The sequence below is a fragment of the Pongo pygmaeus genome, chromosome 5 (genome assembly GCF_028885625.2).
Source record: "Pongo pygmaeus isolate AG05252 chromosome 5, NHGRI_mPonPyg2-v2.0_pri, whole genome shotgun sequence".
NCBI lineage: Eukaryota > Metazoa > Chordata > Mammalia > Primates > Hominidae > Pongo > Pongo pygmaeus.
The window spans coordinates 109,319,160-109,342,228 of NC_072378.2; the positions used below are offsets into that span (position 1 = coordinate 109,319,160).

Genomic DNA, 23,069 nt, shown 5'->3' on the forward strand with positions numbered 1-23,069 from the left:
TTTAAGATAATCTATGTATTAATTGAAAATTTTAAAAATACATTATAAACCCTATGTTGAACTTTTTCTTCCAGCTGGGATGAAATGAGGCTGGATTCCTGAATGACTAAAAAACACTGGACAAGGCCAGGCACAGTGGCTCATGCCTGTAATCCCAGCACTTTGGGAGGCCAAGACATGTGGATCACCTGAGGCCAGGAGTTCGAGACCAGCCTGGCCAACATGGTGAAACCCCATCTCTATTAAAAATTACAAAAATTAGCTGGCCATGGTGGCGGGCGCCTGTAATCAGCCACTCAGGAGGCGGAGGCAAGAGAATCGCTTGAACCTGGGAGGTGGAGGCTGCAGTGAGCTGAGATCGTGCCACTGCACTCCAGCCTGGGCGACAGAGTGAGACTCCATCTCAAAAAAAAAAAATGTTTCTAATGTTTACCAGAGTCATGAAGCTTAGCATCAAGTTTTGTATTACTTAAACCAAATGTGACTATATTTAAGGCTAATACAAAACCCAAAATTCATGATTTCTAAAGTGAATTATTCAGTCCACCCTTACAGGTTTTAAGGCTTACAGAGGAGTAAATTCTTAGTTCAAGTCCAGTGATTTAAAATAGAACATAATTTTGCCCACAAAATAACAAGAACCACACTTTAAAGTTACAGCATGTGGCTTGATAGTAATTTATACCAAATAGTTCTTGGTTTTTACTTTATATGCAATATGAACTAAAAAGGCAGAAAGTCACAAACTAGCTTTCAGATATATAAAAACAAGATAGTATTCCTCTCAAAAATTATTGGAAAACTACAGCATAATTTCTATTGATTTGTGGAAAATCAACTTGCAAATCACTCCCACAAGTGTACCAAGTCCTTCCTCCACCTATTACTTCCAAGGCTCTGCTTTCTATCGATATGAACATGTGCTTTAGTTACTATCGGCTGGTCTAGAGGAGCAATAAAATGAGTAGAAAGCCCACCCCAAGCGGACTAAGATAAATCCACTAAGCATTAAATTTTATACGCAAAACGCAGTAACACACTATTAATTCAATAAACGTAGATTTATTTTAAGTCAGTTTGGTACATGATACAGATTGGTTTTGCAGTTTTTAATGAACTGAAATAGAAATGTCTAAATACAGCAGTATCTGCCTGTGCAACAAATATCTGTAAGGTAAAATAAGGTATTTGATAGAAGAACATCTGCAAGAACAAATCAGATGAAAAATCTGAAAAGGTTTCTATATACCTTCTGGATTTAAAAAAAAACCCAAAAATTAATGGCTCAAGATACTACATTGCTAAAGTTAGGGGAAAAAGTAAAAAGGCTGTGAGTTCTGTTGCAAGAGCTCATTTGTAGACTTGCAAAATCTAACTAATTTTATATTATGCTTGTTGTTAGAGCAGTGCTCAAAATTACAGAAGCTTCAAATTGTTACATTTTCACAAAATTTGCTACATATGTTCACATTAATGTGTGTCAGGGAATTCATACCCAGGTAAATGACAATTACATCAGTGTAGCTAATTTATGCCACCTTGGGAGGAATGGAATTCTGCCTATTTTCAAATTAATCTTACAGCACTCACTAAAAACTAACAGCCATGGCACCATAATACATTTTGTGAGGTACCTAGAATACCACTAATGGAAACAAAAAATGTGAGGTAAACTGACCTTTCCCCAAGAAACTTTGAAGCCAGAGATTTTAAACAATTAAGGCACTTGAAAATATTAAGTATATGTACAAATGTGCAAGTAAAACAAACAGCTGTACCAACAAGTAACAAAGAAACAGTAAATCTTCATCTTAACAACCTTTAATAGTTATCTAAATGCAGAGTTTCAGTTTATGAAATGAACCAAAGCAATTTGTCGTTTCTTACTATAAAATATTGAAAATCAAGTGCGAAACTCAGCCACTATTGGCTAAAGAAACTAAATAAAAAACGTGAATGACCTAGAAAAGCAAAAGCCCATTTTAAACTACTTAAAGCCTCTGCACTAGTCCAATGAGTCAAAGGCAAGGGAGAAGTAATCCTCTAACACTGAAGAAGACCCTCTAAACAAGAAAACTATAGAAGTTAAAGTATGCATGCTTATTATACTATGGGAAACCAAGAAGAAAGGAAGGGAGAGAAAAAGAAAAAGCAGTCTATTCATCCAGGACAATCAGTAAAATCTACAGTAACCTGATCAACCAAAAAATCCTTAGGTGTTGTGAAATTACATTGGTCACTTCTGCTGTCTTAAAACTTAAAATGATTGTCTCATTTAAATAAATGATTCTAAAATAATATGATTGTCTCATTTAAATAGTAAATGATTCTAAAATAATGTATTTCTTTCTTGCCTCACCAAAGAAGTCACTACTCAAGAAAGTCTGGTGGAAATCCTTTCAAGGTACAATAGTGCTAGCATACTTTTTTTTAAAGTACAAAGGAAAGTGTAATTAAGTCAATTTAGCTCTATACTTTTCAACAGCCATAAGAAAAATGTTGGGAGGTTCAAGATACGAAGGCTTTCAATTTTGTACAACAGCCTTTAGCTTAAGTTTCTCCGCTCTGAAATAAATTTTCAATAAAATATTAACAGTATGATATCTAAAACAGGTTTACTACTGCTCACATCAAGTTACATCCTCTGACCAATCCTTATCTTCCTTAATGTCAAAGAACAAATCATAGACATTAAGCTAGAGCTTACCTTTCACTGTCTTCTAAGGCACTGTTCTTTATTTTCTCAATGACATAAGGTGCTTTACAAGTATATAACAATAACCTGTTATACACACTAATGGTATCCTTTCATTTCTTTAAATCTGGAATGTAATTCCTTGTGTGGCATCTTATTTCTAATGTAGAAAAAATAGCTGTTATCAAGCACAAAATTTTAATCTAAGGATACCATTTAGTACTACTAAATTAATAAATTTATTCCACTTTTGAAATGACAGCCAAAAATCCACCTAATTGATTCTCATTTGGCACATTCTTCTCAATTCTGTTCACTAAATTAAAATTACTAAATTTAAACTGCCAAGAGTCATGATGTTGTCTGCACAACATTTTCCATCACTTACAGAAAGTTATATTTGGCATGTTAAGGAAAAAAAACTATAATCCCACAGCAGCAGCTATTTAAAATAAGACAGCCACAGGATTCATGCAGAATATTTTAAATATTCCTGTTGAACACAATGATTTAATTGATTTTTTCTTCATGGATGATGCTCCCAAACATCCTATATGCATCCATGGAAATTTAAAGATCCTGGAATAGCATCTTCCATGTACGACATCTTGAAAGATAGTATTTTGGTTTCAGTGAGTTACACAAATGAATCACCAGTCCTTATTAATTCAATGGGTCTGTTTACAGAGTGTGGTAATTTCGTTCTTTAGATTTGCAGAATTTATAAAGAAAGAAAATTACAGCCTGCACACCCAAGACCAGGACAATTCCTCCAATGAAACTGGCTGCATCAAAGGTAGACTTTCGCACAGGTTGTGAGGTTGGAGTCACAGTGGTATTTGTTGTACCTGTTAGATAAGACGAAAGAAACAACAATCCTAAGTTTCATGGTCCTCTATTGTAATTTAAAGACTCACCTGAGCCTCTATTTTGTCATGTGTTAAATTCTATAAAGTATTTCCTCAAGTCTTTACAGCTAGAATTTATCCCTAATTGAGGAAGATAACCATATCCCATTTTCCCTTCCACCCAAGGATACAAAGTGGTCAATGCTACTGTACTACTACAAATATAAAAATAATGGGAAAAATTCTCCTAGTATATAAATTGTGCCCTGGGAATATATCAAACACTTCTAAAATATGCAACAATTTCTTCAGACTATGTACTTTTAGTTAATTGTGAGTGTAAACGTCAACAGTGCTGAAAATTCACATGACTTTTGAATTTACTAGTATAAGGTAAAAAATTTGGTTGCAATTTTTCATGTTACAAAAATAATCTTAATAATATACAATTTACAATTTCAACAAGTAAAATAACTGTTTTTAAAAGGCATATCCTGCCAACAAATTTCACATGAGAAAGTATTATCAAGTAATAAGGAAAAAACAAATATCTGAATTTCTTTTCAGGCAGTAAAATGTTTCAAGAGGAAACAGAAAAAGCGATTTCCCATTTAAAATAATCTAAGAAAAAAGTAACAGTTATCAAAGAATACTGGTTCTGGTGGCTGTACAAGTTGGTAACTTTAATCACAACTGTTTTGTATTCCTTCTTGTGAAGACAGAATGACTTCATTGAAGCTGAGAAGAAGGTGGCATAAGCATGAAGAAAAAGAAATCACAAAAAGCAGGTAGAAGATTCATTAGCATCAGTTTTTTAAAAATATGGAGGGAGGAAAGGATTCCTAACCTGTGTACCTACAGTATCCTGTGGCGTAACCTAAATATGATTTAAATTAGATTATGTCAAATCATCATTTAATAACAAGCTAATTTTCACGTTACTGAGCAATGTTAAGAAACAGTTAAGAAAGTGAGGTGCACATCTGGTAGTGATTCTGGCTTTTTAGACCTTTCTCAGTGAAAAGGACGGATATATTATCTTCCCTCAAATCGTCATGCTCTCTCATACAGCATACAACCAATCTCTAACAGTAATCAGAAGTTACAAATTAGATTTTACATACAAGTTGTACTGAAATGTTTGGAAAAACATTATTACTTAATTCTAAAGTGTCACGTCAAATGTGATTACACATTTAAAAATGAGAAGAGGAATCTCAGCAAAGCTATCATTATTGTGTTAACAAAGCACTACCTTGATCCCCCCTAAGAGTAAGAGAAGAATTTCAGTTCCATAACCATTAACGAAGAAAGCTGGAAAATGATGACAGAAATTGTAAAGGGTAACATTGTACACACATCCTACATCACTGTTAATCTAAAAAGCCTCAATTACCTGATGTAGTAACTGTCTTGGAAGTTGTAGAAGGGGAGGGCTGAACTGTGGGTTTAGCTGGAATGAAAAATAAACGTCTTTTTAAAAAACCTTAAATTTCTAGCTTCCCAGTTATCTAACAGCTTTAAAAAATAATCCTGCCAACTTCAACATGCTTCCAATTTTTTAGAGACCAAAAGCCAAATTTCGGTTAATGGTTCACTAACATAGCTATGCACCCAAGAATACTAGGATTTAAGTCTATTTTAAAATAAGCAATCATAAAATTGTTAATATCTATGTATCTATCTTGTATAAAATCTATGTATACATCTGGATAAAATTTGCAAAAACTTCTATCTTGCTCACTGCCAAGGGCAAGAACATTTAGGTGAAGAAACTATAGGTTCTTCATAATCTTTCTCCTAAGACAAAAACTATTAAAGTCATAAGTTCTCTCTTACGAGGGTACTGAGATTTGCCTATCTTCTTCACTTCAGGAGTTGGCAAACTTTCCTTAAATGGGTTGAAAGCAAATATTTTACTCTTTGGGCACTGTGTAATGCAAAAGCAGCCAAAGTCAACATGCAGATGAATGGGCATGGTATGTTCCAATAAAGCTTTATAAGAACAGGGGCCCTGGGCCCACAGTTCCCCAACGTAAGAGTCTAAGAGCCCAAGGTTAAGTAAGCTCTAGTCCACCACACTGCATGAGGCCAAAATACTATTTGAGTTGCCATTACTAAAGGCAAGAACTGCAATTACTTTTGCACCAACCTAATAGTTGATGATACCGCTAAAGAAATGTACACTCTGAGAAGGATTAGTTTGAATGTAAAATCATTTTAGGGACTAAAGCACTCTTGGTTTTTTTTTTGAGATGGAGTCTTGCTATGTCACCCAGACTGGAGTGCAATGGCACATTCTCAGCTCACTGCAACCTCCGCCTCCCAGGTTCAAACGATTCTCCTCCCTCAGCCTCCTATGTAGCTGGGATTACAGGCATGTGCCACCTCACCCAGCTAATTTTTTATTTTTAGGAGAGACGGGGTTTCACCATGTTGACCAGGCTCGTCTTGAACTCCTGACCTCAGGTGATCCGCCAGCCTCAGCCTCCCAAAGTGCTGGGATTACAGGCATGAGCCACAGCGCCCAGCCTGAAGCACTCTTAAGAAAGGAACATTGAACAATGTGTATTACAAGTTGTTATCTGTAAGAGTTCTCATAGATGTGGATATAGTTTATACAAATTTACATTTTTCCTAGCATCCAAAGAGCTACTAAATAATTAGTATATCACCTATTTTTTTTTTTTTCCCCGAGACAGTCTCTCACTCTGTTGCCCAGGCTGGAGTGCAATGGTGCAATCTCAGCTCACTGCAACCTTCGCCTCCTGGGTTCAAGTTATTCTCCTGCCTCAGTCTCCCAAGTAGCTGGGATTACAGACGTCTGCCACTGCGCCCAACTAACTTTTGTAGACAGGGTTTCACCATGTTGCCCAGGCTGGTCTTGAACTCCTGACCTCAAGTGATCTGCCACCTTGGCCTCCCAAAGTGCTGGGATTACAGGCATGACTCACCGCATCCAGCCAGTATATCACCTATTAAGTTTCTATTAGTAGTATGAATACTAATAGAAGTCTGACCAAGGCTTTCAGAAAGGAAGGATGTGAATATAGTTTCTACAAATTAACATTTTTTCTAACATCCAAATGGCTACCAAATAAATTCAAAGTTTGCTGGAGCATTTGAGAAAGGTTTCATTAAGAGGTTGTCCTAAGGGTAGGGTTCAAATTTTTGGAAAGTGCACTATAGGAGTCACTAGCTAAGAGAGCTTATTTTGTCTCAGGAAATCATTAGGTAAGTCAGGCTTCAGAGTGCAAGGGCTTCAATATGAGGATCTGCTTACTGGTGGGCAGCTAGGGATGATTTGGGGAAAGATGAGGAAGATTAATCATATGAGATTTATATTTTAATAAAAATGTAAGGTGCTATGCCAACATTCATTTTTATACCATTTCAGAAAAAAGGATTTGAGAGCTAAAGAGAATTTGGAAAACAAATGTTACTTCTGTTTAAAGTACATAACTGAACAGACTTCAAAGTGATATGCTTAACCCACGAAAGACAGGGAAAGGGTGCCAAATAACTGTTGATGAAGCACAGAAATGAGTAATCTTTTCACCGCATTAGACTTTCAAACAATCGAACAAAAACCTCAATAGGAATCAGCATCCTCCCAAATTCTACTAATATAAAAGAGGAAGTTCTGTGTTTTAACAGTAAATATACACTAAAAGAGCAGGGCTTGACAGTTTTCAGATATTGCTAAATATCTGAATTGTTGCTAAAAGTAGATCTTTAAAGACCAGGACTCTCGTAACAGGCTGACTACCCATATTCCCAAGGTTGACTGAATCCTAGGAAACTAAGGTATTCTAATTTTCACATGACCATGAGTAAACAGAGAGCTTAAGACTTCTTTTATTAATATTGATACTACTTAGAAGCTAATAGGTGATATACAAATAATACTGATGGATATGTTCAGACCCATTTGCTTTCTTTTCCCCCTTACTTCAAGCATTGTTGTACATACTTCCATCCATTCTGCTCTTGATTAAACAGTTCTCTCATCTCTCTCTCCATGCTGAGAAAATCTTACAGGAAAATATTTGACCTCATCTCTGGTAAGACTGGTCCTTACACAGAATTCTTAGATTAGAGGCTGTGATTATGTTAAAGCTCATTATTTCTGTCAAGGTTTTTACTGCTTCTGTGTAACCACAAAAAATACACTTTACAAATTAAACACATCAAATTCTGTTCAATCTCAAAGCACTATTACCAATTGTTTGACAATGTTAGGAAAAAAAATTCTGCAAATTTGCAATTTGGTTCTCATTACCCAGCCTCAGAACAAGGTAAAAACTATTTCTTTTTAATAAGTAGGCAAAATATTTTATTTTCAATTTTGAAGAAAGTATTATATTGACAATATTTTAAAAATAAAAGCACCACTTAGGGAATATACCTCTGTTGACCTACTATTTCTTTTACTGAAAAAAAAAAATTCATTAGGAAAGGTTAAAAAATAATAATAATAATCGTAAGTTATAAAAGTTGCTATTAGTGGTAAGAAAATCTAGAAAATGCCATAAAAATACTGAATTAGTCCCATCAGAGTAACAGGTTACTTCCCGCCATTTTTCTAGGCATGTATATAACAAAAGCTAAAATTGTATTACAATTGCTTAATACAGTTCATCTTCCACTTCATATGAACATTTTCCACTATATCTGACATATTTTGGCTATTCTATTATTTGTACTGAAGGAGGGCCATTATAATTAACCTCATTATACACCCTTCTATATAAATTAGATTCTCTTTGCATTGTTTAACTACCCCTTCACTTCTCACTTGCTCTCTTCGGCAGACAGTACACATGCCAGGAAAAGAAACCGCCTAAAGGTTTGTTCTTCAACTAGTGTCGGTCAACTGATGCATTTTCTGCAGATAAGCCCTTGCTGCTTTCCACCTTTACAGCACCAAAGAGAGCTATAGCACAAAAGACTCATGGCAATTCACAGGAGGACCCAGGGTGGAGAAAGCTGCAGAGAACTACATCAAGAGTGAACCCAGTTCTGAAGAAATGAACAACAGTTCTGAAGAAATTGTTCCCCCACTCCCTGCACCCCATTTTCTTTTCATAACCAACCTTTTGAAAATTACTTTTCTCCAAACACCTCTGGTTTCAGCAACCTTCAACATCCTACTTAGTCAATGTCTTCTAATGAGTGTTAAACATTTATGACCACATCACCATATAATCATCAGCTCAAAATAAGTTTTGTATCATTTGCAGACTTCCATGGCATGACTATTTCCATGGTAACCAATTTCAAGTTACCAACATGGTATCACTGAACACGGGCTGGGAAGAGCTACTACGCAATAACTGGCTAGCAAAAGCTGTTCCAAGCCAGCTCCACACGCCACTGCGTAAGTGTTTCAAGGTGAGTTGTCCTTGTTATAGCACTTGACTACTTCTTCCTTTGAAAAACTATGCCCACAACCACATACTGTTAGTTTCTTGCACATACTTCTCTGGGCTTTTTTACTACTCTACCCCCATCCCTATTTCCTCCCCTGTCCTCTTCCTAGCCCTTAGACATTACTGTTTCCTAGAGTCTGGTCTTCAAGCCCCATCCCTTCTTTCTATATGCTCCTCCAGTGCCTCTACTACTGCCTATGCCAATTTATATTTCTAGCCAAGAGCTCTTGCCTGACTTGCAGTTTCCTGAATACTGAACAGATACCACTTAAATGGATTCTAGGCATCTTAAACTAAAATCCCAAATGACAGGCCCAACCATCAATAGACTGCTCTTCCTCTTTCTTGCTTACTTTGGTGAAAATTCCTCCCCTTCTCCCTATCACTCTACCTCTCCTCCTCTGTCATGAAGTCCTACCCCTTCTACTTCCTTAACGTATTTGCAAACATCTGCAGCCCCCCTCTATCTGTTCTCTAGAATTACTGTAACAGGCTATCTAATCTCCTGAGTTCCTTCTGGCATCATTCCAATCTACTCTCCACAATGCCAGAATAAGTTGTTTTATTAAAATGCAAGTCTGATCATATGACCTATAAACTTTAAAATCTTTCAGGATAACATCCAAGTCTACCAGCAAGGCATACAAAGGTGTTTCCCAATTCTGCTCTTGCCCTGGTGATGGGCCAGCTTAACTCCTTCTCACCTTGTACAGGATGGGACACTCTTTGACCTCACTGTACTACTTCACATCTCCTCCACATGTGCTGACCCGCTGCTCCACCTCAGAGGCTCTCTCCAAGTTTTCCAGTGCAGTTTCACTACCAAGCTATCACCGCATCTGCATCCCACCCAATACACATAACTTCTTACAAATTTCCCAACACGCTGTGCTCACTGAGATCTTTCATTGTTCCTACAGTAGACAAAATGCTGGCTTATCCCTACCATTTACCCTAGTACTTGTCTTGGAACAGATGCATTTAATATTGGTAAAATGTTAAGTATTTAACATTTACTCTTCCTATCAAGTTAGTAAATTTTAAGGAGTTCTTATCCATGCTGTTGAGGGCATGGTAAAAACTTTCCGGGTTGATGGGAATGAAAATAATAAATCTTTCTGGAGAGCCTTAAAATAATCATACCCTCTGACCTAGAAATTCTGTTTGACTCAAACCTATCAGAGATAAATACAAATGCAATTCCATGTAAGATGTTCACTGCATGGAGAATGAGAGATGGCCTAATTCTCCAATCAAGAGCAGGATGGGTAAAGTGTATACCATAATGCTTACATTAAGAGAGAAAATACAGGCTGGGCTCGGTGGCTCACACCTGTAATCCCGGCTCTTTGGGAGTCTGAAGTGGGCGGATTACTTTAAGTCAGGATTTCAAGACCAGCCTGGCCAATGTGGTGAAACCATGACTCTACTAAAAAAACAAAAATTAGTTGGGCATGATGGCAGGTGCCTGTAAATCCCAGCGACTCAGGAGGCTGAGGCAGGAGAATCGCTTGAACTTGGGAGGTGAAGGCTGCAGTGAACCGAGATCGTACCACTGCACCCCAGCCTGGGCGACAGAGCAAGACTTCGCCTCCAAAAAAAAAAAAAAAAAAAAAAGAAATACAAAGGTGCATGAGCGTTATCGTACAATTTCATAAAAAGTGTATTTCTTTAGATACACATAAAAAAGACTAGAAGAAATTAATCACTGAAAACATTTTGGGTGCTCTGGATGATGAGAATTATAATTTGCTTTAGGCTTCTATATTTCCCAAGATTTCCACTAAATCTATAGAAAGTACTTTATAGACTCAATGTACACAGCCTCAGCAAATCTGCTCACATTCACCGACTATAAAACACTGGAGCTATGTGTCACTGTCACAAAAGGTAGAGATTAATGTTAATTGCTGTGGTCCAAGACTTTAAGTTTTTACTCATCTTTAAAACTATACTAACAACTTTTACATAATTACTTAAAATTAATCCATCAAGAAAGCTTAAAAATACTGAAGGAAAAGGAAGAAAATAGTCATCTTGAATTACCTGTAGAATTGGCTGTTGGCACCGGAGTGGCCGTTGAAACTATTAAAAAAAGAAAAAAGAGAAACCATATACATCAAAGCTATTTAAAACATCACAATCTATAATGCTATTTCCTGACCTGCAATCATTTGAGTACTTTTCACAATTTTTACAACACTTAACTACTACCTGTGGAAGAGACTGACAGTTGCCCCCAAATACCAGTCTCTTCTTCTTTAGAAATAGAAGCACCAATTTTTATCAACACCTCCCTTCCTCCTGAAAAGACATTTCCTAGTCTCCAGTGCATCCAGGCCATCATGCGTAACCTCTAGGAAGCATCCTTAAAGTAAGATACAAGCCTCTTTCATTCCCTTCTTCATCCTGCTGGCAGGAAAATAATCAATGTGATGGCTGGAACATAAGGACCCACCTTGGACAGTAGGGTCAAAGCCATTTTTGAGAAGTGAAAGAGTAAAAACCTAAAGAAGCCTCAGTCCCTAATGGTTGCAGAGCTGAACTCTAGTCCAGACTTCCTTTACCTGAGAGAAAAGTAAATCAGTCCACTGCTTAAGCCATTGTAATTTGGGGGTTTAGTCCTTCACAGCTGAAACTAATTCTAACTGGTACATCATCAAATAAGCAGCATTACAAATTCAGTTTTCCTTTAAATCAGTTTTCAAAAACATTCTAATACTAACGAAATCTTCATTACTTAATCTTGTCTCTAAACAATATTACAAAACCACAGGTCTGACAGTTATTAGTTTATCTAACACATATTAAAGTAATTACTTAAAATGTTTAGGCCAGGTCCAGTAGCTCAAGCATGTAATTCCAGCACTCTGGGAAGCCAACGTGGGAAGACTGCTTGAGCCCAGGAGTTCAAGACCAGCGTGGGCAACACAGTGAGACACCATCTCTACAAAAAATTTTTAAATTAGCCAGGTATGGTGGCATGCACCTGTAATCCCAGCTTCTGGGGTGGCTGAGGCAGAAGGATTGCTTAAGCCCAGGAATACGAGGTGGCAATGAGTTATGATTGTGCCACCGCACTCCAGCCTGGGCAACAAAGAGACTGTCTCAAAAAAGCTTGTTCCGTTACCACCTAACTATATTATGCACCCTGTGTGAAGTAAAACTGATCTAGTACTAATGAAATCTTCAGTTACAAAATTCACATTGGGATGGGGCAACCCCTACCAAAATTACAGAGTCAAAGGTAGTCTTTCAAGGTTAGACACACTCCACAAAAATCTTTTTCCTATTCAATTATTATCTATGCATCAAATTACGAATGTGCCTTTCCCACTGATTTACAATCTCATTGGAAAAATCAGCAGCTTCAAGTAGAATTTTAACGTTTTGCTGGACGAATAGTAAAGGTTAAAAAGTAATCAAGTTACTCAGATTAAAATACAGAAAATGGATGGGTACAGAAAAGCTCATTTAACCATAGCACCAACTATGCTGCAGACTAAATTTAACAATCAACAATCCCCAGTATCATAACACCAAAAGTGCCAGAATGAGGTTTCCCAGACCTGCAAGATGCAAACATAGCGTCTAAACTATGATGAATTCCTAGTTAAAAAAAAAAAGAAAAAAAAAGTGTGGGGGCAAACAACGCATCTACACTTACAGCATCCACACTATAGCTAAATCACTAAACCAAGCTTCAAATATCATCCTTTAATCAATCGATATGAATACACTATTCATATTCCAATTCTAACAAGATGGGCATTATGGCAATGCTTCAAACAAAGCACTGAAAACAAGGCTTTCTGAGGCAATGCTCTTCCTCACCTCTCTGTGGTCAGCTTCCAAGCAGCCAATACGAATACTTACCAGAACAGAAGTCTGTCGTGTTCCCCACTTGACAATCACTAACTGTTGAGTTATGTGAACAATAGCTCTCATCTGTTGGGGGACAGGGGAAAAGAGACAAACAGCATCAACCACCCATTTGTATTATCTTTGACTCTGCTACTAAGCTCTATGAAATCAAACCCAAACACTTTAGAAGTGGGCGGGGGGAACCACTTTAGAGGTGTTTTGACCTAAAGTTAAACCCACAGACCAAACCCTGTCATTCTCCTTTTCCCATTGACTTAGAGATTACACAGGATCCCTCTAACTTTTATCCATTAAAAATTCATATTAATATACTGAACAAATAAATCTGCAACACTTAGATCTCAGAATTGTGGAAAGACTACTGTACAATCAAGAAAGGCAGCCATCATCTAAAAAGTGGGCAGGTGGCTCACGCCTATAAACTCAGCACTTTGGGAGGCCAAAGCGGGAGGATCACCTGAGGTCAGGAGTTCGAGACCGATATGGTGAGACCCTGCCTCTACCAAAAATACAGAACTTTGTCTCAAAAAAAAAAAAAAAAAAAAAAAAAAAAAGGCAGAGACAGTAAGTTGAAGTGGTCAGGGTCTGTATTAAGAGGTTAGTAAACAGAACAGGCATCCCTTAACACTGTAGAAACTCTATTCCAAATCTCACTGCTTTAGTCTTCTATACTTTCTAAAACAACTTTCCTGGATAGGTAGACTTGGAGCAAGAGTAAGGGGAGAACCTTTCCCAACAAATCTTAAAGTAGAGCACTCCATCTCCAAAATTCACCAACTCTTACATACTCCCATATAAAGGGGAAAGAGTACACCCTTAAATCCCATTTTATGACCTAAAAAAAAGAGACACTTCTATAACAAGTTAATTTAGCCCAATTTAGTTAATACCTTAAAGAGCTTTTTGAAACATGTAGTGATATAATTTCTAGAATTCTTAAAATTTTTACCAAATAAAAAAACTTATGGTTTTTTTACTTAAAAAAAAAAAAAAACCCCGCCAAAACAACTAGATTGTTTTACTGATAAGTGCAACCACTTTACATTAAAAAAACAATTAAAATAATTTATGCAGTAATATCATGGTTCTAATAAGAACCTTATTGAATTTCAATGTACATCCCTCTAGCTCTCTACCTCTTGTATGAACAAAAGCACAGGAAAAGTCAACTCGTCCCCTACCTCATTCTTCCCTACACCTAAGCATCTAACAGTTTCATAAGGTCTCTTTGTATTTCACGTTGCAGGACAGTTTTCAACACAACCTTCACTCACAGCTAATTCCAGCATATTAAAGTACTCTTAATCCTTAAAACGGGCTTTAAAAAAAAGCCAGGTGAGGAAGCATGCACCTGTAGTCTTGGCTACTAGGGAGGCCAAGGTTGGAGGATTGCTTGAGCCTAGGATTTCAAGACCAACCTGGGTAACACAGGAGACTCCATCTCATAAAAAACAAACTACTGAGCTTTAATTATCAAGTCTTAAGGAATCTAAAGGGAGGATGGGAAACAAAAAGATTTTCAGGGGGAGTGCTAGGCAACTGGCACTTTAAAAGAGTATTGGATTTGCAACATAAATAGTGCACAATATCCTAAATGTCCTACAAAACTTCCAAGTGTTCAAGAGTTATTGTATTTTAAAATGCTATAACAAAACAGTTTTGCATCCCCAAAGTTTCTTACCTTTACATTCTATCCAATAGCAGGTAGTATTAACAATGCTAACATTAAAACAGGAAACGCAGCTGTTTCGACCTTCACAGGTTTCTGGGGGGTTGGGGGGAGAGATGCATGAAATCAGTGATTTTGTTGGTATCTTATTTGAATCTGTATTACTTATCTTTTTGAACAATAAGCATTACATACAGCATCAAAATTAGTAATTCAGATAAATGATAAAAGTTTATACTGGTTTACTAAGAAATTCCAATCATTACAAAGCTGTAAGTAAACGCATTAGAAAAACAAGCTAGTGGTCACTCTCAGTACAGTGCCTGATGGTTCCTATCTAACCAATCCTTTTTCACAGAACAACTATTGGAAGACACCCACAGCCATTAAGGATTTAGGCATTTCAAAGCATCCTTAATACATAAAAATATCGAGAAAAAGGCTTTGATATAAGACCAACACTACACATAGAAAAATCACTACCCCCAAACATCAGATAAAACCCTGAGATTTTTAGTAGTAACAGTAGTAGTTTAACAGGTTGAACCCAAGCCCTGATGATGCCCATTCTGCTGCAAACAAAGATAATTTCCCAGGGATTCTCGATTCATAAATGATCCACTCTCGACAGGATCCTCCACAAATGGAGACAACATCTGAAAGCCCATATTCAAGTGCATATAATTCAAGTTAACAAGGTATTTGTCAATAGTTCACCCTAGGCCAAACAATCCAGAAACAAGTACTCATCACCATAATTCAATTTCTGGAGAAGAACGGACTATAAAATTGGGCTCCATTTTCCAGTGAGAAAAAGCAGCAAAATAAAAGAAAAAAAAAGAATTGGGCTCCATTCATTTTCCTAGAAACTAGATGCCTACAAACATTCTCATTTGCTTTGCTCTTGCCTAAAAAATAGTTCTGCAGAGGCACTGCTTTCAATACTTCATCATTAGTACTTACTAAAGACTGGGACATGTACGGTGGGGTGGGGAAGGGTTCATAAAGTAAAAATAAATTTTCTTAAGTTTGTATAGATAAAACATGCTGTTTAAAAACCTTTGTGCTTGATGGGTGTAACAGAGTGAAATGTCTGAGATGTTCTTTACAATGAACTAAACTTGCTACCTTTCAGACCACACCACATCCACTTATGATTTCCAGAAAACACATACCTCCTTTGCATGCACTTCAATTACACAAAGACAAATTAATTTGATACTTCCAACCTTCTCTTACACACACACTACAATTCTGAAAGGAAACTGCCAAACTAAGACTGAGACAAACATATTCTGCTCTATCATCTTAAAAATAGTGCGGTTAGAATTCCCAGTATTATACTGCAATTTACTTCCCTCGTTTTGAAATGTTACCATTACATCTTCCTTAAACTAAAAAGGAAACATTAAGTTTACTATATACTTTATTAAACTTTTATAAAATACTAAAACTAGAGGAGAATTTGTAGAATATGAATGCCGTGATAAAAATCATTACACTTCGGCATTCTTCGGTCAAGAACCCAATGTTAACTACGTAAACATTACTCTTTAACTAATGTTAACTAGAATAACCAATCATACGAGACTGCAGGTTTTAAACCTCTAGTGTTTCTCCTGCTTATTACCTCAAACTTATCTTCCTTCTCTCTTTTGTGTTGTAACGGTATGTGGCAATTTCTGCTTTAAAATGTATGTATGCCTTAACCAGCCCTATTCGACTGCACATAACAAAAGACATGCTCCTGACCCAGAGACCTGGGCACAAACGCCAGTTCCACGACCTACTAAACTTACGCTACCTGAGCACAGGACATAGTTAAGAAAATTTTAAAAACAATTGAAAAAAGAATAAACATACAATGTCAGGAGAGTTTACTCATCTCCGTCTCTGCATCTACCTCCTAGGTTTCACTACCTACCGTCCAGTTTAGCCTTAGGACATGTACGCAAAACTCCCAGTACATACATGGGTACTTTTCTTCCTTTTCGCAAACCTTGAAGTGTGAAGTTTTCACTAACTACGTGCTCAAACGTCAGCTACATTCTATTCCTAGCTGCAAAATCAATGTAATTAAATCTCAAGTGACTTTCTCAGACTCAAGTCTGAGACACGAACGAGCATTATCGTCTTTAAGTTTCTCTTTCCCGCACTTCCGGAGAAGGCTACCTCCGGAGAGAGGCGCCCGGCGGGTGAACGACCAGCGGCAGGGAGAGGCAGCTTGGCCTCATCGCCAACCTCAGAGGCGCGACGCCCGGCCCCATCCTCAACCCCACTGCTGCCCCCGCGGAAGGAAGCCACGTCCCCATTTCCGACCCCCAAGTGAGACTAGGAATTACGATGCACTTTTAAAAGCCACCTCGACTTGCAACACTTCGAGGTGGGCCCCAGCCCCGCAGCCACTGGGAACCGTGAGACTGCTTCCCCCCAGCGCGCTCCCCACCCGGCCCGGCCGCCAGTGGACTCCAGGCTGGCCGCCATGTTGCCGGAGTCGCCGCCGCACCCCGAGCGCAGCCGGCCCGCCCGACCGTGGCCCGAACCCGGGCCCCGCCCGCACGGCGAGGAGGCAGTGCGACTCGGCTGGGCAGGGGAGCGCGGGAAGCCCATAGGGCCCGCGCCCACCTGGTGCCGGAGTGGTGACCAGCGGGAGGGACGTCACAGGCGCCGAGGTTATGTTGGAGACGGGCGCTAAAGTCGTCACGTTGGGTTGCTGGGTCGTGTTCTTGTCCGCGGACAGCACGCAGAGCATGCCCAGGCAGGTGGCGGCCCAGAGCAGTGAGCGGGAGAGCCGCGACATCGTGTCCTCAGCGCTGGCGTTCGGGAGAAAGCTGCGGCGCGTAACGCTCGGTCAACCCCTCAATCCCCTGCGGCGCCGCCTCCGAGACTACGCTCCCCCGCGGGAGCGCGCTGGGGTCACGTGAGAGGCTCCTGTTCTCGGCGTGCGGGGGCGAAGAGGAGGGAGGTGGGGCTCGGGCGATACCAACGGGAATCCTACGGGGGGAAGCAGGGGAGTCGGGAGGAAGCCGAAGGAACCTGGCCCTCAAAGCGACTGTGCCACAGCCAAGAAAACTGGGGGCCTCTGCAAATCGTTCTTCTTGTCCTCAGATTACCACACACGACGCAGCTGGACTTGTCTCATGGCTGCGATAGGGACGGCCCCCACCCTGACTTGCATGGAACAGCCGACATGACGTGGCCTACGGCTCCCACCTGAGCGCCCCGACAGGCCATAATTCCGCGGCCCCACGTGACCTCCGGGGCCGCGCCTTCCGGACGCAGCTCCGCTGGGGCGGAAGTTGGTTTTGTGCGGCTCACAAGAACTAAGTTTGTGCTGTGCTGCGGTTGCCTAGAGTGCTTCCTTGTATCTTCCGCAGGACCCCTTCCTTTTTTCTTGAAGATTGATTTTGCTAGAAGTTATCCTGTGATGCGACTCCCTAGGGGAATGGAGGCACCACGTGGTTAAGGAGTTTGTGCTTTGCCGCCCACATAGTGTGGGCAGCTGAGGCGCCGCCCGGGTCAGAGCCGCAGGGCGTCTACTCTGTCACTTTCCCAACCTGACTTTTCCGAATTGCTATTTCAGGCGGCGGTTGCAGCAGCCGATCTGTCTCAACTCCACCACTGTAGCCAGAGAATCAAAAGCGGTCTGAGGTGCGAGGCCATTGGGGCGGCCCCCACCCCCACATTACCAGTGAGGAAACTGAGACTTAGAAAAGTGACCTGACCTGGACACGGATTGCCTGGCATCAGAGCTGGATTCTTAAGTGCCTGTTAGTGTTCAGGCACTGCTCAGACTTTTAGTAAAGGTGAGCGCCATCTACTGCCAAGTCTCACAAAATATTCGCAAAATTTGATACGGTTATCACATGGTAAAAATTAGACTTTAAAAGCTGTATTTAATGCTGTGTTTTCAGCTGTTGTACACTTATGTAATTTTAATTATGCAAAGTTATCCTAATAATATAGGAATATTAATTGCTTTCGTGAGGTCTGTTTTGATGTGCCACGAACGCCAAAAAAGATGACTACATAGTGCTTTACCTTTTTGCTCAAATAGAAAGCTTTTATTTCCCCTTGGGATCTTTTCAGTGTCGTCCTTCTGTACCCTCAGGACTATGAACATTTGTTCCAATGACTACGCTAGTTGGAGTAGGGTTGCTTAGATGTAAACAAAAAGCTGATAGTTTTGACTGATCCAGCCCAGAAGCATGAGAACGCTGTCAGGGAAGTGAGCTCCCACCATAAGCCCTTCGAAGAAGTGTCTGCTCTTCTCTCAGGAGGCCTCTCTCTATATTTAACACTTGACTATCTGGCACCCAGACCAAATGAAAGCGCAAGGCAACTTTAATGGTTTTTTAAGGTTAAGAATGTAAATAGGGGCTGGGCGCGGTGGCTCACACCTGTAATGCCAGCACTTTGGGAGGCCAAGGCGGGTGGATCACCTGAGGTCAGGAGTTTGAGACCAGCCTGGCCAACATGGTGAAACTCCGTCTCTCCTAAAAATACAAAAATTAGCCGGGCATGGTGGCGCGTGCCTGTTAATCCCAGCTACTAGCGGGATCCTCCTGAGACAGGAGGATCGCTTGTATCCGGGAGGCGGAGGTTGCAGTGAGCCGAGATAACACCACTGCACTCCAGCTTGGGGAACAGAGCGAGACTTGTCTCAAAAAAAAATGTAAATAGAAGCTCTGTTCTCAGAGCTCGGTGTGTTATCTTCTTTCCACCCTAGGATAAACACACTCCTCTGTGCAGACCATTGTTTAACAATTTGTCACCTGGATGTTCGACTCTAGTCCTCAGATATTCCTCAGTCCTGATAAAGGGACATTTCACGCTCTTGTTTTAAGACTAGAAAATCATTGGTTTATTTTATTCTGCATGGCAACTGTAGAGGTAGATCAAGGGAATTCCAAAGTCATTTTCACCATTTCAGAGAGACAGCTTTTTTTTTTTTTCAGTTCCTGACAGTAAGGTTCTGTTTATTGTCATAGAGCAGGGTTTCTCAATCTTGGCACTATCGAGATTTCAGGCTGACTTATTCTTGCTTGTCCTGTGCATTGTTGGATATTCGGCAGTATTCCTAGCCTCTACACACTAGATGCCAGAAGCACCCCACCTCTCAGTTGTGATAACCAAAAATATCTCCCGATATTGTTAAATGTCTCCTGGGGGTAAAATCACAATTGAAAGGCACCCTCAAAGAGTTCTGTGTGCAAGGTCAGCCATCACTCAGGTTATTTCCTCTTAGACACATTGCTTGCAATTAGATTGTTGATTGATTGTTAGAGCGACCTTCTTAACCATTTATTTTCTTGAAAGCAGCAAGACAGAGTGCTTCTGCGCTTGTGAATCTTCTAGCAGTATAAGCTCCAAGTTTTTTAAACAGCAAATTTTTAAACAATGCTTCAGCCTTGTGTCAGTACCTTTCCCCAAATAAACAGATCAACACTCCAAACAGGACCCTGCCTTCTAGCTATAACTAACATCCAGTGGCCCCTTAATAATCAGAGGTTTGGCTCCACTACTTGATAGCAAGAAGTACAAACCCTCTTGTACTAGCTTATGTTAAAGGGAATCCATTCACTGTAAGAATATGACAGTAAATCTTATAGGCATTCAGGGGTGGGAAATCAAGTGTGTGAGGGCCAAAGGAGACTTGAACTTAAAAGGAGGAATCCCTAGCATGTGGAGCTGGTTTGCTAGGACTTCGTTTCAGGCTTCAACCCTACAGGACATTGCCAGATCTATAGACCCACAGCCAATCATCTCCATTGCCCAGTATTCCAGTTATATAGCTCTTGGAAGAGATAACTTGACTGAGTACCGTGCCTTCCCAACCTGTCTGTTACCTACTCTCTGCTCTGACTCCATCCATGCAGTCTACACTAGAGCTCCCTGAACTTCCAGTTCTCCTAACTGGTCATCTTTTCTTTTGCATGTGGATCTTCATCCATGCTATTTCTTCTGCCTAGACCATTCTTATTCCCTTCTGGCATCTGACCAACTCCTACTTTCAGGTCTCTCAGCTAAGCTGTCACTCCCATCTTAAGCTATCCTTAAAATATTCAACTACCCCTTTCTCCCCACTCCCAGACTACAAAAGGTGTTCCTGCTCTGTGCACCCTGGACTTGCCCATAACAAAGCATATACTGCATTATATAGCAATTGCCTTTCTCGCTAGATTAACTCAGAGATAGTGCTCACCAGTTTATTCCCTGCACTTAATTTTTAAAAAATGAATAAATGAACAAACTGGCTTATTTCAGTCAGTTGTCCACCCTTGCCAAAAATTAGCTGCATTGAAAAGCACAGGAGGAGCCCGGCATAGTGGCAAGCACCTGTAATCACAGCTACTTAGGAGGTTGAGGCAGAAGAATCTATTGAACCCAGGAGGCAGAGGTTGCAGTGAGCCGAGATTGCATCACTGCCCTCCAGCCTGGGCAACAGAGTGAGACTCCGCCTCAAAAAAAAAAAAAATAAATAAAATAAATAAAATAAAAGCGTAGGAGGGCAGCTGCTACAAATAGCTCCCTGAACTCTTCAGCTGTGGGTCAGGGTAGATTTATCTAGAGGAGTATGGGTGGGAAACAAGGGCTAGCATCTGTAAGACAGTTTTAACAGCATATATTAAAACTCATTTAGTAGTATTTGAATCTGTTTTGACAAAGAGAAGGATTGGAATAAATCAAATATTAGCTAAAACTGTATATTCAGAGTCTTAATATTGTGATTAAGATTAAGGGTGAAATTCTGGAGATGTTGTCATTAGGAGGCTCTCCACTTTGACTGTGGATGTTTCTTTGAAAAGTGTGCCAGGGCGCCAGAGGGGAGCATTACACTTTAGAGCAGTTGTTCTTAACCTTGGCTGCACATTGGAACTACCTAGTGACATCAGTGGTGGTGGTGTGTGTTGAAAAATATTGATACTAATGCCTGGGTACTGATTTAATTGGTCTGGAGTAACGTCTGAGCATCAGGAGTTTTAAAAGCTTCCCAGGTGTTTCTAATCTGCAGCTTAGGTGGAAAACCAGTGCTTTACTCTTGCTTTCCAGAGTGTGGTTCTCGAACCAGTATCATTTATATCACCTAGAAATGCAGAACCTCAGGCCTCCCCCTCAGATCTCCTGAATCAGAACCTACATTTTAACAAGATTCCCAGAAAATATGTACATGTGTAAAGTATTAAAGTTGGAGAACATCCGGATGCAGTGGCTCACACCTGTAATTCCAGCACTTTGGGAGGCTGAGGCGGCGGATCACCTGAGGTCAGGAGTTCGAGACCAGCCTGGTCAACATGGTGAAACCCCATCTCTGTAAAAATACAAAAATTAGCCAGGTGTGGTGGCGGGTGCCTGTAATCCCAGCTACTTGGGAGGCTGAGGCAGGAGAATTGCTTGAACCCAGGAGGTGGGGGTTGCAGTGAGCCAAGATCGTGCCATTGCACTCCAGCCTGGGTGACAGAGTGAGACTCCATCTCATTAAAAAAAAAAAAAAGTTGGAGAACACTGCTTTACATTATGACTTGCACAGAACTATTCTATCCTGAACTGCTGCAATTTTTTTTTCTTTTTTGAGAAAAAAGTGAATAAATAAACTGGCTTATTTCAGTCAAACTGGCGCAGTCTCGGCTCACTGCAACCTCCGCCTGCCCGGGCTCAAGTGATCCTCCCGCCTCAGTTTCCTGAATAGCTGGGTGCGCCACCACACCTGGCTAATTTTTTGTATTTTTGCTTGAGATAGAGTTTCACCGTGTTGTTCAGGCTGGTCTAGAACTCCTGAGCTCAAGCAGTCTTCCCCCCGTGGCCTCCCAAAGTGCGGGGATTACAAGCATGAGCCACCATGCCAGGCCTGCAATTCTTAACAGTGATTCATTTACAAAATTACATCAAGACATACTGTTTTTGCTTCTTTTTTTACAAACACTTGTAAGGTTAGCGTACAAACAGCACAAACCTCCTGGATGCAAAGGAGTCAGGGAGCCCAGCCCAGGTTCCCTTAAGGCTGGCCCCCAAGATGCACGATTATTATTTGTATTCTGCTTCAAACCCTGGGTCTGCTAGAGCTCTTTGCATTACATCTCTTGGTCCTTTAGGAAATGAAACCTTTTCCTGACTTGTTCCTTAGGAATAACCTCCAAGTTCAAGCTAAACTACACCTCAGGTGGCTTGCTGATATCTTGGATTAGCTATGACTTCCCCTTGTCCCTAGGTATTCACTGTGCTTCTCCCAATCCTGTCTTGGAGAGCTGATTTTCAGCCAGAACACACCTCATGGCCACTCTGGTTATTAAAATATTCTAGTAATTCTGTACTGACTGGCAAAGTGCATGTCCTGAGCACTTTGCTCAGGACAAAGTGCTTAGGAAGTGTCCAAGTCCCTTCCTAAGGACCTGACTACCACGTTGCCACTGTCTAGCACCTGGAGGTCTGACATCTGGCCCTGCTAAGAACCTCAGGACCTTGCAACAGGATTCTGGTCACTGTCTAATTGGTCAACGTATGCGTACCTCCTCTGCTGCCTTGATGAAATCAAGGTTTCT

At 40.2% G+C, this 23,069-nt stretch overlaps 1 protein-coding gene across 1 annotated transcript; it reads right to left on the reverse strand.

Moving 5' to 3' along the window:
* Positions 1-1,042: 1,042 nt before the first annotated feature.
* On the reverse strand, positions 1,043-18,601 carry CD164 (CD164 molecule). Its single transcript, XM_054490048.2, has 6 exons — positions 17,155-18,601; positions 14,542-14,625; positions 12,852-12,923; positions 11,022-11,060; positions 4,940-4,996; positions 1,043-3,543 (listed from the first exon to the last, which is right to left on the reverse strand). Exons 1-6 carry the CDS (start codon positions 17,327-17,329, stop codon positions 3,377-3,379), a joined length of 594 nt encoding a protein of 197 aa, XP_054346023.1. The 5' UTR covers positions 17,330-18,601; the 3' UTR covers positions 1,043-3,376.
* Between the last annotated feature and the right edge of the window lie 4,468 nt (positions 18,602-23,069).